The 14,322-nt window shown below is 58.4% G+C and overlaps 3 protein-coding genes across 3 annotated transcripts; 2 read left to right on the plus strand and 1 right to left on the minus strand.

Moving 5' to 3' along the window:
• Positions 1–200: 200 nt before the first annotated feature.
• Positions 201–1,657, plus strand: FOXH1 (forkhead box H1; the record flags this gene model as incomplete). Its single annotated transcript, XM_080694129.1, has 3 exons — positions 201–350; positions 615–719; positions 815–1,657. The coding sequence occupies 3 exons, from the start codon at positions 201–203 to the stop codon at positions 1,655–1,657; spliced, it is 1,098 nt and encodes a 365-aa protein (XP_080550255.1).
• A 788-nt stretch (positions 1,658–2,445) lies between these two features.
• Positions 2,446–10,047, minus strand: KIFC2 (kinesin family member C2; the record flags this gene model as incomplete). The annotated part of the gene is made up of 18 exons (XM_080694130.1): positions 9,872–10,047; positions 9,544–9,625; positions 9,231–9,382; positions 8,988–9,123; positions 8,704–8,846; positions 8,552–8,617; positions 8,342–8,470; positions 7,904–7,981; positions 7,680–7,794; positions 7,494–7,603; positions 7,050–7,158; positions 6,778–6,974; positions 3,769–3,873; positions 3,571–3,692; positions 3,346–3,469; positions 3,134–3,263; positions 2,786–3,039; positions 2,446–2,667 (listed from the first exon to the last, which is right to left on the minus strand). The coding sequence occupies exons 1-18, from the start codon at positions 9,968–9,970 to the stop codon at positions 2,446–2,448; spliced, it is 2,373 nt and encodes a 790-aa protein (XP_080550256.1). The 5' UTR covers positions 9,971–10,047.
• Positions 10,048–11,011: 964 nt separating this feature from the next.
• On the plus strand, positions 11,012–11,739 carry TMEM276 (transmembrane protein 276; the record flags this gene model as incomplete). Its single annotated transcript, XM_080693843.1, has 2 exons — positions 11,012–11,113; positions 11,254–11,739. The coding sequence occupies 2 exons, from the start codon at positions 11,012–11,014 to the stop codon at positions 11,737–11,739; spliced, it is 588 nt and encodes a 195-aa protein (XP_080549969.1).
• Positions 11,740–14,322: the final 2,583 nt, after the last annotated feature.

Genomic DNA, 14,322 nt, shown 5'->3' on the forward strand with positions numbered 1-14,322 from the left:
ACTGAAACTTGCTAATTGTGGCAGCCCTCCGACAATCCCCTCCCCCACAGCTTCTTCCTCCTTCCCCTCCCCCTTCCATCCCAATGATAAAGGCCGGACCCGCCTGCCCCAGCCCAGCCACAGGCCCTGGCCCAACCTCACCACTCCCCTGGAGCCCTACACTAGACCAGGTTCCTGCTCACGCGGCCTGCCTCCCCTGCATGGGGCCCCGGGAGGCAGAGTCGCCCTCACAGCCCCCTAAGAGGAAGAGGAAGAAATACCTGCGGCATGACAAGCCCCCCTACACCTACTTGGCAATGATCGCCTTGGTCATCCAGGCAGCACCTTCCCGCAGGCTGAAGCTATCACAGGTGAGAGCATCCCCCCGCCTCGCTCACGCTCCCCAGCTTCCCAGTGTTCAGGTCTGGCCGCACCCCCACTTGGCCCTGCCTAGCTCTGCCAGTGGGCCCAGTCGTGGGAGCTAAAGGGCCCAGGGCAGCCTCTCCACCCCATGGCGCCCTTCCGCAGTTTCCTCTGTGGGGAATGGCGCTTGCTCGGCACCCCTGAGCCAGGTTTGGGTAACGGATGGGTGTGGCCCCGCCCTTATTCACTGCATTGCTGCTCCCTGGCTTCAGATCATCCGCCAGGTCCAGGCCGTGTTCCCCTTCTTCAGGGATGACTACGTGGGTTGGAAGGACTCCATCCGCCACAACCTTTCCTCCAACCGATGCTTCCGCAAGGTGGGGCAAGCGAGGGTTGAAGCCCAGGGTGCGGGGCGGCTCGGAGGCTACCTCTGGTTGATCTGGCAGCCCCACCCAAACCTACCACCCCCCAGGTACCCAAGGACCCTTCAAAACCTCAGGCCAAGGGCAACTTCTGGGCAGTCGATGTGAGCCTGATCCCAGTGGAGGCACTACGCCTGCAGAACACCGCCATGTGCCGGCGCTGGCAGAACCCGGGTGCTCGCAGAGCCTTCGCCAAAGACCTGAGCCCTTACATACTACATGGCCGACCCTACCAGCCTCAGCCTCCCAGTTCCCCACCACCACCCAGTGAAGGCTTCAGCATTAACTCCCTGCTGGGGAACACCGCAGAGGAGACGCCACCCTGCCCCCAGCAGCCCAGTCAGGCTGGACAGAACAGCCCAGCTCAGGCAAGCAGGGGGTGCCATGGGGAAGAGGGGGTGCCCACTCCACCCCTGCCTTCCTCTGAGAAGCTTCTGTGGCCCCTCTGCCCTCTCCCAGTACCCACAAGAGTGGAAGGGGAGCCGTCCCAGGGGGCCGTCACGGGGCCCTCACACCTGCGCTCAGAGCAGAGCACCTGGCCCAGCCGCTTCCTGCAGGGGGCCCCAGACCCTGGGGGACTGTCCAGTGGGGGGTGCAGGGCTTCCCTGTGGGGACAGCTTCCCACTTCCTACTCACCCATCTATACTCCCAACGTGGTAATGCCCTTAGGCACACTTCCCCCCACCTCCTGTCCCCAGTGTCCACCTTCAACCAGCCCAGCCTTCTGGGGAGTGGCCTCTGAATCCCAAGGATCCCCAGGGCTGCTCTGGGATCTTGACTCTCTCTTCCAGGGGGTACCACCCAACAAGAGCATCTATGATGCTTGGGTCAGCCACCCTCGGGACCTGGCTGCCCCTGCCCCAGGCTGGCTGCTCTCCTGGTACAGCCTTTGAGGCTCTAGGGCAGGGGCTGTGTCTCCCTCCACCCCTACCAGCTTGATGGGGAAGGAAGGGTGTTTGTGGCAGTCTTGAAACACCAGGCACTAACCATACTTAGTCCACAATGTTTATTGGGCTACTCTAGAAAGGGTTGTGGCCTGGCTGGGCACAGCCCTGACCCTGGCCAGTCATGCCTCTGCCTCCCCCATGCCCAGGGACAAGGCTGGAGTAGTCCTTGGTCCCACTTCAGGCCCACCTCCACCCATCCATCACCATCTGTCACCTCCCTCCCTGGCTCCAGGCTGGGGGAGGGAGAGCCTAATGGTGAATCCAGCCTGAAGTCCTTTTCTCCTTCAACTGTCTGGGAAGGAGTAGCACCTTTTGGGAAAGGGATAAGGGAATAAAGATGGGACCATACCTAGTCTTGGAATGAGGGTAGTAAAAGAGATAACAGTAAAGAAATTTACAGCATTTTAAAGCCAAGTCTGATTTTTGGCAGGGGCTGACTTGGGTAGCCACTCGCCTGGAGTCCTGCCTGGGACCCCCTGCTGTGTGCTCTGATAACTGTGGCAAACGGAGATAAGGAGGGAGCTGAGGGCTTCTAGCCCAGTGGGATGGGTCACAATCGTTTCTCCGGCCTAACACTGTTTGTTGTGGAGGTGTAAGAGGGCAACTCTTGGAGTCTTGGGACAGCAGGCCCCAGAGATCATGAAGTTACCTTGGGAGGTGGGGTGTGGGGCTTTCCTGGGACCTCTGCCAGCAGAGGTGCCTCACTAGCCCATGGGCGGGGCCACAACCCAGGACTAGAGGGGCAGGTCCCCTGGGGGCATCAAGCTGGGGCTCGGAGGGCTGCTCGGAGATGGCGTGGGGGTTCCGGTAAGTGGGGTGTCGGTACTGAGGGAGGAAGGTGTCCCAGAGCGTGGTGCCTTTCGGCGCCGGGCTGGCCCCAACTCCACTTGACCCACTCGCTCTGCGAACTTGAGCGAGCAGACAGTCTCCCCAAGATCCTCCGGCCGGGTAGAGATCTGCAAGGAGAGGGCGCTGGTGGGAGGGCCCCTGGTGGGCGGTCCCTTGCATGCAAAGGACTCTCTTGCACGGGTCTCCCGCCAGCGCCAGCCCTGGGCGGGGGGAGGGGGGGGTTACCTGCAGCAGCAATACCGCGGTGGTACCAGGGCCGAGTGCGGGCTGCAGCAGGCGCGTGAGCTGCGAGTCTCGGAAGGGCACGTGCGGACGGCGCGCGCGCAGTGCAGCCATCACGCCTCCCAGCGCTAGCAGTGAGCGGTTGATAGTTTGGGCCTCCCGCAGACGCCGTGCGCTGTTGGGGTCTCCCAGCTGCGCGACGGCCCCCGCCTTCCAAACGCGCTCAGATCCTGCCAGATCCACCAGATGCAGTGTGCCTGCAGGGACGAGCGAGCCCGACGTGGAGGGAGGCTGGGCCTTGGGGCGCTGCAATCCCTGCTGGGATCAGCCCCCCCCCCCCTGCAGCGCTACCTGTGGCGCCTGGGGCGCGTGGTGGAGACACTGCGCTTAAGGTCAGTGTGACCAGGGCATGCGAGCGAGAGCTTCGCTGGTTCATGGCGGTGGCAGCAGTGGCCCGGTTGCTCCTCCCCAGGCTCAGCATCTGGAAGGCGGAGAGACTGGGCTTGCCTGGAGCAAGATCCCTGCCTCTCCGGGTGGGAGCATGGGATGGAGGTTAGCCTTACCTGCTGCAGGGTCTCTATACTGGGCACTTCCCAGTGGGTGAGGCCGGCCACCTGGATTCCCCCCTGGCCTGCTGGGCCCTGCCTCACAGCTAGGCGTTCGGGAGGCCCTGGGGCCAGGAGGTCCCTGATGAGGAAGGAGGCCAGACTGATTCCAGGGGTTCTAAGAATAGCATCAGAGGCCTGGGCCAGTGAGGAAGAAAGAAGAAAGCCCAGGGCGGCCCTGACCTGACTGCTTCGTTGTAGATCTCCACCATGCTGAGAGTCACGCGGTGCTGTCCTCCGGGCCCCATCTCCCTGAACAGTGACTGCAGTGCCCTGGGAGCTATGCCAGGGTCCTCAGGTGGGCCCTGAGGACAGCATGGGGTGGCACCTTGAGCTCACATCCAGGCCCCAAAGGCCTCCCCCTATGTGAGCTCCACCCACCTCCATGCTGTATGTCTTCCCCGTCCCAGTCTGACCGTAAGTGAAGATACAGACACTATAGCCTCGAAGGCAGGACAACACAGCTGGCTCCAGCTCTCTGAAGACCTGGGGGCAGGAGGGGTGAAAGAAGTATCCAGAGCCCTTCTCAAGGTCTCTACTCAAGACCCTGAAGGGTGAGACATTCAATAAACAAGACCTGAGCAGAGTGAAATCCCCTTGGGCCATGTCTCTAGGGGAGCACAGCTGTCTACCCACAGATATTCTGCCTCCTTAGAAAAGCTAGTATTCACCAGGCATGGTGGCGCATACTTGTAATCCCAACATTTGGGAGGCAGAGACTGGAGGATCTCCATTCACAGACAGCCTCAGCTACTTAGTGAGGCCCTTCACAACTCAGTGAGACCCTATTTCAAAAATAAAAAAGAGCCCATCGTGGTGGCGCACACTTGTAATCCCAGCATTTGGGAGGCTGAGACTGAAGGATCGCGGTTCGCGGACAGCCTCAGCTACTTAGTGAGGCCCTCTGCAACTCAGTGAGACCCGGTTTCAAAATAAAGAATAAAAAACAGGGCAGGGGGTATATATAGCTCAGGGGTCGAATGCCCCTGGGTTCCATCCCCAGACCCGCAAAAAATAAAATAAATAAATAAATAAATAAGAAGCCAGGCATGGGGTGCAAGCTTGTAATCCCAGCATTTGGGAGGCTGAAACCAGAGGATCATGGTTTGCAGACAGTCTCAGCTACTTAGGCCCTTTAAAACAAAGTGAGACCCAGTTTTCAAATAAAGAATAAAAACTAGGGCTGGGTATATAACTTGGAAGTAGAATGCCCCTGGGTTCCATTCCCAGTACTGCAAATAAATAAAAGACTAGAAACTAGGGTATAGCTCAGAGGTACAATGCCCCTGGTTTCTATCCCCAGTACCACACACACAGACACAGGCTAGTATTTGCAAGAACTGGCCAGGAAAAAAAGGGAAGAGGTATGGGGAAAAGGGAAGAGTCTGCAGAGACTGGAATCCTGAAGACTACTTAGGGGGTCCTGGAGGAGCAGCGGTCAAGGGCTCAGGTACTGGGGCCTGATACCCTGGTTCAATCCCAGGGTACAACTATGAGCAGGTTAATTATTTTTTTCTGTGCCCCTTTTCTGTGTTGTTCCCCTCCGTGGTGCCTATTGTGAGGGTTGGGATGGAACCCAGAGGCACCCTACTACTGAGCTATATACCCAGCCCTTATTTTTATTTTTTTAATTTTTTTTTTTTTTGAGAGAAGATCTCACTAAGTTGCTGGCCTTGAATCTATGATCTTCCTGTCTCAGCATTCCAAGTAGCAGGGATTTGGGGTATGTATCAATCACTGCCCAACTTTTATCATGCCAGGAGAACACCACTGGTAATTGGGTGCCTGTCATCTCTGCTTGAAGTCTTGGGTGATGGCCATGAGGCCAGAATTTAGAATTGCCAGGGTGGGTACTAAGAGTCCATGATTGGACAAGAGAGGCCCTGGAGGAGATGGTGCAGAATGGGGAACACGGGTGATGGGCTGTGACAGGTGCCTTGGTCACAGACACACTGGATTGGAGGACCCTGTCCAGAAGGGCTGCTGAGACAAAAGTGGACAAGCAGGGAGGGGACTCTGTACAGGGATGCCGTGTGGGGTGGGCTGAAGCCAAGGGCTGATGGACAGAGGCAGGTGGAAAATGGAGTCATTGGTGGCCCCTGGCCCCTGCCAGCACTGTCATCATACTAACCTGACAGACCCAAGGCAACCAGGGTCTGCATTGCTGCCCACTCTGTCCCTTACCTAATCCCCACCCAGATCTAAGCCTCCCTCTGAGTAAGGGCCAACAGCAAAGTTTGTGTGTGTGAAGCAAGCTGGCGGTGGACTGGGCATTTGAGCCTGTTTGCACTGGTGTCTCGCAGGAAAAAGGGGGAGAAGATGGGATTCAGGCAAGGCAGTGGGAGAGTACTGGAACCTGCAGGTGGTCAGCTCATCCATGCTGCCTCCTACCTGCCTCAGAGCCACAAATGCTGGGCAGAACCTGGACCCCAGGGAGGGGAAGTGGTCAACCATCAAAACCTGAGAGAAGCCAGGTTTGGTGGGGCACACTTGTAATCCCAGCGTTTGGGAGGCTGAGACAGGAGGATCATAGTTCACGGACAGCCTCAGCCACTGAGGCCCTTTGCAACTCAGTGAGACCCTATTTCAAAATAAAGAACAAAAAATAGGTCTGGGGGTATAGCTCAGAGGTAGAATGCCCCTAGGTTCCACCTCCAGTACCAAAAAAAAAAAAAAAAAAAAAAAAAAAATCTTGATTGCAGGCATGGTGACTCACACTTGTAAGCCCAACATTTGAGAGGCTGAGACAGGAGAATCAAGGTTCACAGACAGCCTCAGCTACTTAGTGAGGCCTTTTGCAACTCAGTGAGACCATTTCAAAATAAAGATTAAAACACTAGGGCTAGAGCCGGGCGTGGTGGCGCACGCTTGTCATCCCAGCATTCAGGAGGCTGAGACCGGAGGATCTCAGTTAACGAACAGCCTCAGCTACTTAGTGAGGCCCTCTGCAACTCAGTGAGACCTGGTTTCAAAATAAAGAATAAAAAATAGAGCAAGAGGTGTAGCTTGGAGGTCGAATGCCCCTGGGTTCCACCCCTAGACCCCCCCCAAAAAAAAAAAAAAACACCTAGTAGCTCGGAGGTAGAATGCCCCTGGGTTCCATCATCAATACAGCAAAACAAACAAACAAACAAACAAACCTGGGAGGAGACACTTTCTCTACTGTTGTGGCACCTGGCTGTGCCCTCTGACTGTCCTGCAGCCAATTCTACAGGAATAGTAACTGTCACCTCGGATAGGTTCATTTTCCTTAGTCTCCAGCTGGGGGGCCAGTCCTAACTCCCAGGCCTTACTGCAGCTCCCTCCTCTTTCCTTCTGGAATTGAGTCACCCACCCTCCTGCAGGTGAACAGACAGGGAAGGGAAGGGCAAGTACAAAGGTGGCTGTCACCTCTTCCTGGCTGGCATCTGGAGGGAAGACCCAGTCCAGGCGGAAACGACGCTGGCGCCCTCGATAGCAGGTGGTGACAGTGCCCCCAGGGCCAGGCTCTACGCTCACCAGGCTGGAGTGTGTCCCTGGCCTCAGCCGACACAGTACACGGATATTTCCTAAAGTGGGGATCAGAGCAGCAAATTGCCTCTTCAGCCCTGAAGCAAGAAAAGGCTTCACTTTCTCCAGCCTGCCCTCCCTACTTGCTACTCTGCTCCCTGAGCGCGCCATACCCTTGAGCTCCAGCAGCCGCCCAGGGCATCCAGTTGAGGGCCCCTGATGCCCCTCAGATAGATGAGTCCCAGCTCCTCCAGATGATAGTGCCCCCAGAGCCCAGGATACCTAAGTAGATGTGAAGAAGGGAGACAGGTGTAAAAGGGGCCCAGCAGGATGGGTGCTGGGAACAATGTGGACCCCTATATGGCCACCAGCTGTGGTGATCTGCAACTTTCAGTGAGCCTAGCAAAGATGCCTGCCCTTCTGGGATTCTCAGCCAACTGTCAGTTTGCACAGAACAGGTCACAGTTGTGCAGAAGTTGTTCTGGTCCCAGAGCCTATAACTGATCTGCTAGGATAGTAGATGCCCAGGCTCAGGAAGAGAAATGACAGGGGCTCTTCCAGAGGAACAGTGAACAGGCTACCTAGAGATGAGGTGCTAGGAGGGGAGGGTTCCTGACCTGGCCCTGGGCCTCACTCAGCGAACCCTGACAGCTCTGGGTAAAGGTGCTGACCAGTCCTCGGAGGTCCCCACATCCCTGTCGTAGGCTGGCCATCCGTGCCCGAAGACCTGGAGTAGGAAGGTGGTTAAGAGAGAAAGCCCAGACCCCAGGGCCTCCCATGAAGCCCCTGTCCCCGTCCCTTACCTGCCAGCTGCCCATGCACCTGCTGCAGCTCCCGTCTGCAGTTCTGCTCCGTCTCCTGCTGAAGCTGCTGAAGGGCCCCTCGAAGGCCCTGCAGCTGCACCTCCTGCACCCCCAGCTGCCCCACCCAAGCCCACCCCTGTCACTCAGGAAACAGGCACCAGGCTCTGTCCCAGAAACCCCCTCCCAGTGTCCCAGCCCTCCTCATCCCTGTGCCCAGAGCCCACCTGGACTCGGAGGGCCTCTGTGGTATCCTGGGCCTCCTGAAGCCGACCCTGGAGCTCCAACAGTGCCTCTGCTTCCTCCTGCAAGGGGGTGGGGGCCAGGTAGGAACTCAGGAAGGGGCAATTCATAATCCCATTTTACAGATGGGAAAGCCAACACAGCTGAACATGTGCCTCCCAATTCCATGCAGGTCTCTTTTTCCAGGACCTTTTGTTTTCCTGGGGTTAGCCACTCTGAGGGCCATGAGTGGGGGCTCTTCCCTGGGCACCAGCCTCCCTAATGGGGCTGCCCTGCACAGATATCCCAGGACCTGTCCATAGTCAGAGATGGCCCCCCTGATGGATCCCGCTGCTTCAGCACACACAAAGTCCAGAGGAGGCGTGGGGCTGGTGCTGGTGCTGGTTGGCGGCAGGGACAGCAGCATCCAAGGAGCTGGGTACCTGTGCGGCTCTGGTGGGGGCACTAGGGCCCCAGTGCAGCAGGAGGTCCCGAGTGAGGCTCAGGCTCTGTTTCAGGGCCTCATTCTCCAGTGTGAGGTGTTGAACCCTTTTCTCTGAGTCTGTTGCCCCCTGGCAGAGACAGATACTCTCAGGACCCACCTGGAAGTCCTGCAGCCCTCCGCCCGCTCCCTGCACGGGCTCCAGCCTCACCACTCCCAGGCGGAGTCGTCCCAGCTCTTCCTCCTGCTGTTCCAGCTGCTGCCTCAGCTCTTCCAGCTGCAGTGAAGTCAGAGGGCAGGATGAAATTCCTTCTTGGGGTCTCATTCCTCTCCCATCAGTCCCTGCTGCTCCTGGGCCCTCACCTGTCCAAGGATGAACTCCTCCAACCGCTGCCAAGCTCTCTGCTCCTCTTCCAGCTGGGGAGACTGCTGTCCCTGGGTCTCACCCCTTGGTTCCTCTCCTTGGATAGGGGCCGACTGGGAAGGACTTTCTGGAGAGAGGGATCCTGGGGAGGGGTGGGCTAAGGTAGGCCTGAGGAGGCCTTTGGCCTGAATCCTCAAGAACAAAGTTGGGCTTGGAACCCCACATTCTATGCCACCTAGGTTCTGAGGGGCCTCGCTCCCTCCAGAAGGCACGCCTTACAAACCATCTGGCGTGGGTTGGACGCTGGAGGCTGGCTGAGTCTCCTGGAGCAAGGCCTGCCTCCCCCTGGGGCTCCGAATCCATGCCAGAAGAGCCAAGAGCTGACTGGTCACTGTCATCAGCGGGGGAACCTCCCCAGGCTGTAAAGGAGATGAGAGTCAGAGCAGAGGAGACTGGGGGCCGGGCTGTGGGGTCCCAAGGACTGGAAGAGAGTGGTTCCTGGAGACAGTCCCCCAGCCCTGCTCACCTTGCTTAGGTCTGGAGGATTCCCACAGCTCTCTTCTGCCCCCAGCTGGACGGAGAGGAACTCAGCAAGGCGCACAAGAGCCTCTTCCAGGGACAACTCGGCCCGGCGGCCCTCCGCTCCCCCTGCCGGCCCATCTTCCGACTGCGAGCGGCCTGTGAGGCCAGGTAGTTTGAAGGTGGAGGAATTCCAGGTCACGTGCTGGAGACTGCCTCTATTCCCTCTATTCCCAAAGAGGTCAGTGGCACCCCTCTTTTCAGATGACAGTGTTCTCTCAACCCTCCCCGCCCTCCGCTGTGGTCCAGCCTGGACCTACCCGCCAAGCCCGTCAGCTCGGTCCACAGTTCTGACGTGAGCTGGTCTGGGCGACGGCGACCCCTGGACTGGCAGTGAACTCTCTAGGGAGAGAGCAGGAGGCGCTCCTGAGGAAGGGTCAGGCAGCCTGTGGGGTTCCTTCCCTCAGGGAGCCGGACCAGAGGGTTGTGGCTGAGGTCTAGCCTCCAATGCCTGGACCGAGACGAGGGTCCTTCGCGCCACCTGGTCCATTCTCAGCGCCCTGAGGACGTAAGCTGTGCGGGCCTGCCACCGCCCGATCTCCGGGTGGGGGCGGGAGTCCACCGGCGGTGCAGGCCCACCCTGCTCACCTGGGCGGGGTCCCCGGGGTCGGCAGTCGCCGCTGCACCTCCATTCCTGCGGAAGAGGCTGTAGAAGATGTAGATGAGCAGCGAGTAGAAGGCATACATGGGCGCGCGGGGCGGCAATCGGCCCCGCGTCCCCGCGCCCCGACTCCGCACCCGCCCGCCGCAGTGCCCATGCGCATGCTCGCCGCGGCCGCCCCCACGGCCGGGCTCCCACGGGCGGAAGGCCTCTGTGGAGGGGCGGGCGCGTATGCCGGGGTCCCCCAAAACAAGTGTCTCCGCGGTCGCAGCCCACAGAACCCGCCGTTTTCTCGGACGCCTCTGCGCGTCCCCCAGTTATTACTCGGCGGACACCCGGGGCTGAGACTGTCCACGGCTGCCACAAGTCCGGGCGGAACCCCCCGCCCTCCGTGGAATCCCCCACCGCCGCTCGCCGGGAGCGCTCGCTGCACCCGTGTGCAACCTCCCGGCCCCGCCCCTCCCGGAGCCCCGCCCACACCCGCAGCTGGCCCCGCCCCGAGCCCCGCCCACACCGCGGCCCCGCCCCTCCTCCCCGCTCGGCGCCGACCCCGGAACTCCTTCCGCCTTCCGGCCCCGCCCAGGGCTCTCCCGTCCGCCAACCGGCGCCGAGCCCCTTCCAGTCCGGGCCGCCTCCCTTCCGGCCCCGCCGGCCTCCGCAGGCCCCGCCCGGCCGCTCTAGCCTCCGCGCCGCTCGCCGGTGGCCGCGCTCGCTAGGCCCGGAGGCCGGCTGAGGGAGGGGGAGGCCGCTGCCGGCCTGCTCGGCCCCGGCGCCGGCGCCCCTTCCCGGCCGCGCGCCCCGCCGCTCCGTTTCGCACGCCCGCCCAGCCCCAACCCCAGGCCGCGTTCTCCCCTTTCCCAGCCAAGTTAGTCCTGCCACACAGGTGTGTCCGGTAGGCTCGGGGCTCCGGAAAGTTGAGGGCTGGTCAGGCAGTGCTGCGGGTGGCAGTGGCCATCCTCGTCGTCGTAGCCATTTTTGCCTACCCAACCTCTAGTCATGGGGCCCCGGAACCTAGGGTGTCTACAGGGCCGCCCTTAGGGCTGGGTCCCTGGCTCGTGTCCGTCCTGCCTCTCCAAAGCTGAAGCTCTCCTTCCCTCCTTCTCAAACTCACTTCTGCCCGAGGTGCCATGGCCCCTGAGCCCCGGGGTCCCGGGGATGGCTGGAGCACAGCCCTGTCCCACCTGGTGCTGGGAGTGGTGTCTCTGCATGCAGCCGTGAGCTCTGCTCAGGTGAGTCCTCCCACTCCCACACCCTAAGACCAGAGAGGGCTGTGGGAGGCAGGTGTGGGCCACGAGGGCCCCGTGCCCTTTCCTTCGCAAAGGGGTGCTCCCGAGCCTCTTTCCCCCGTCTTCCCTCCCTGTGTCAACAGTCCAGTCGAGGGGCTGCTGCCGGCTTCCTGCTCCAGGCGTTGGCTGCTACCACCATGCTGGCCCCGGGGCTGAGCACGCGCGAAGATTGTCTTGCTGGAGCCTGGGTGGCAACGGTCATCGGCCTGCCCCTTCTGGCCTTTGATTTTCACTGGGTAAATGGGGACCGCTCCTCGGCCAACCTGCTCCTGGGAGGGGGCATGGTCCTGGCCGTGGCTGGGGACCGCCTTGGGCCTGAAGGCTGCTCTGTGGCTGGCCAGGCAGTGCTATTGGTGGTTGCAGTGACCATCCTCATTGTGGCCATCTTCACAGCCAACACCTATGGGATGTGGGGGGGGGCCATGCTGGGTGCAGCAGGCCTCTTGAGCCGACTGGAGGAAGACAGGCTGCTGCTGCTGCCCAAGGAGGACGTCTGTCGCTGGGCTCTGGCTGCGGGGAGCTGGGCCTACTGCCGGGCCCTGCACACACAGCGCCTGCAGTGGGAATGACGGGTGCACACAGCGGCACAGGCTTCGCCGGCCCCCAGCGCTCTCCCTGCAGCCTTCTCCTGGAGCCTCCTGGGGAGGGCATTCTTCCCCTGCCCCTCCACTAGGCTTGCTGCAGGCTAACTGGTCAGAGGTAGATACTGAGCGCTGTCCCTTCTGGTTTTGTGTGGGGACTTGCTTAGACCAGAATGGAAGGGACAGGGTCCCCGGCATGTTTGGGCCTGGCTAGGAGGGACATGATTGTGGGTCTAGAGAGGCTTGATCTCCAATAAACCTTGGGAATCTGCAGGAATGTGGGACTTGCCAGTTCTTTATTTTTATTTTTGTGGTACTAGGGATTGAACCCAAGGGTGGTATTTTTCCTCTGAGCTACATTTCCAGCCCTGTTTTATTATTATTTTTTAAAACGGGGGTCTCACTAGCCGGGCGTGGTGGTGCACGCTTGTAATCCCCGCGCTTGGGAGGCGGAGACAGGAGGATCACGCAGGTTCGAAGCCAGCCGCGCTGGCTTAAGAGACCCTGTTTCCAAATAAAAATATAAAATAGGTCTGGGAGTGTAGCCCAGAGGTAGAAGGGCTTCCAGGAACCCCAGTACCACAAAAAAAGGGGTCTCACTAAGTTGCTAAGGCTGACCTAAAACCTGCAATCTCCTGTCTCAGCCTCTCAAGTACTGAGATTACAGGCATTCCACTGCTGGAATTTGCCAGGTTTTTAAAAAATTTTTCTCAGTACTGGGAATTGAACCCAGGGGTATTCTACCTCTGACTTCTACCCCCAGCCTTATTTATTTATTTATTATTTACTTATTTATTTTTTGGTGATACCGGGGGCGGAAACCAGGGGCTTTCTACCTTGGGGCTATACTCCCAGACCTATTTTATATTTTATTTGGAAACAGGGTCTCTTAAACCAGCGGAGGCTGGCTTCGAACCGACATGCGATCCTCCTGTCTCAGCCTCCCAAGCACGGGGATTACAAGCATGCGCCACCACGCCCGGCTCCCGGCCTTATTTTTTATTCTTTATTTGGAAACACGGTCTCACTAAGTTGCGGAGGCTCTCAGTAAGTAGTTGAGATTGGCCGAGAACCTGTGATCCTCCTGTCTCAGCCTCCCAAGTACTGGGATTACAAGTGTGAACCACCACACTTTTTTTTTTTTTTAGTGGTAGTATTCGGATTGAACCCAATAGCATTTCATCTCTGAGTTATACCCCCAGCTCTCTGTGTGTGTGTGTGTGTGTGTGTGTGTGTGTGTGTGTGTTACTGGGGAGTGAACTCAGTGGCATTCTATCTGTGAGCTATACCCCCAGCCCTATTTTATTTTTGTAGTGCTGGGATTGAACCCAGGGGCATTTTTCCTCTGAGCTATATCCCCCATTTTATTTTTATTTTGTTTCAAATAAAAATAGGTTGATGAGTCTCACTACTTGCTGAGGCTGTCCTCCAACCTGTGATTCTCCTGTCTCAGCCTCCCAAGTACAGAGTATGTGGTTGTGCCAACACACGCCACTTCCTATTTTACTTTTTATTTTGAAATGGTCTCACTAAGAAACCGTTAACTTTGCCAAGTTCCCCTATCCTTTATTTATTTATTTATTTTTGCAGGTCTGGGGAAGGAACCCCGGGGCATTCGACCTCCGAGCTACACCCCCTGCCCTATTTTTTATTCTTTATTTTTAAACAGGGTCTCACTGAGTTGCAGAGGGCCTCACTAAGTAGCTGAGGCTGTCCGCGAACCACGATCCTCCTGTCTCAGCCTCCTGAATGCTATTTTTTGTTTTGAAACAGGAACTCCCTAAGTTGCTGAAAGTCCTGCTAAATTGCTGAGGCTGGTCTCAAACCTGCAATCCTCCTGTCTCAGCCTCCCAAGTTCTGGTATTGCAAGCTTGTGTCACCACCCTGTCTAATTTGCAAGCTTTTGAGAGGGACTGAGAGGTCTTGGATGAGCTCAGGCCTCCAGGAAGGTCAGCTGATTTCCCTGAACATAGGGAATGGGATAGCTAGACCTAGCATGGCCTTATTCAGCCTGGCCTCCTCCTGGCACCTTTTCAAGGGGGCCTTTGATCTCCTGGGACAAGGACTTCCTTATATCCTTGTCCAGCCTGGCAGGTGGCCCTCTGGGACAGTGACCTTCACGGGCTAATGGCTGGGTTAGTAAGGGCAGAAGAGGGCTGTACCATATCGATTCGCAGAAACATCCCTTCCCTAAGCTGACTTTGCTGTCAGGTCTGTGGAAGCCGAGTCCTATTCTGTAAGACCCTTACTTTCCTTCGCGGACCCCTCATCAGCCTCCAACTCCAGGGATAGGAGACGGTTTGGCAGAGCAGTGGGTTAGGAGTCCGGTCCCCCAGTCCCTTTGCTTGCGTCCTATGGAAGCCTGTCTGATCTCGCATCAGAGTGGTGCTAAGCCCGGGTTTTCAAGTTCTTGCTCTTCCACTTCGGCTAGTCAGGGCCTAGCGCACATAAGCCTGAGTCTCAATGTACAATGGCGTAGGAACACCCAGACGTGGAGGGTCTTGGGGTACTCCGCCCCGCTGACTTGCGGGATGTGGGTGCCACCCGGGGACCGACTTCCCCGCCCCAGGT

The sequence above is a fragment of the Muscardinus avellanarius genome, assembly GCF_963383645.1.
Source record: "Muscardinus avellanarius genome assembly, chromosome: 4".
Classification (NCBI taxonomy): domain Eukaryota; kingdom Metazoa; phylum Chordata; class Mammalia; order Rodentia; family Gliridae; genus Muscardinus; species Muscardinus avellanarius.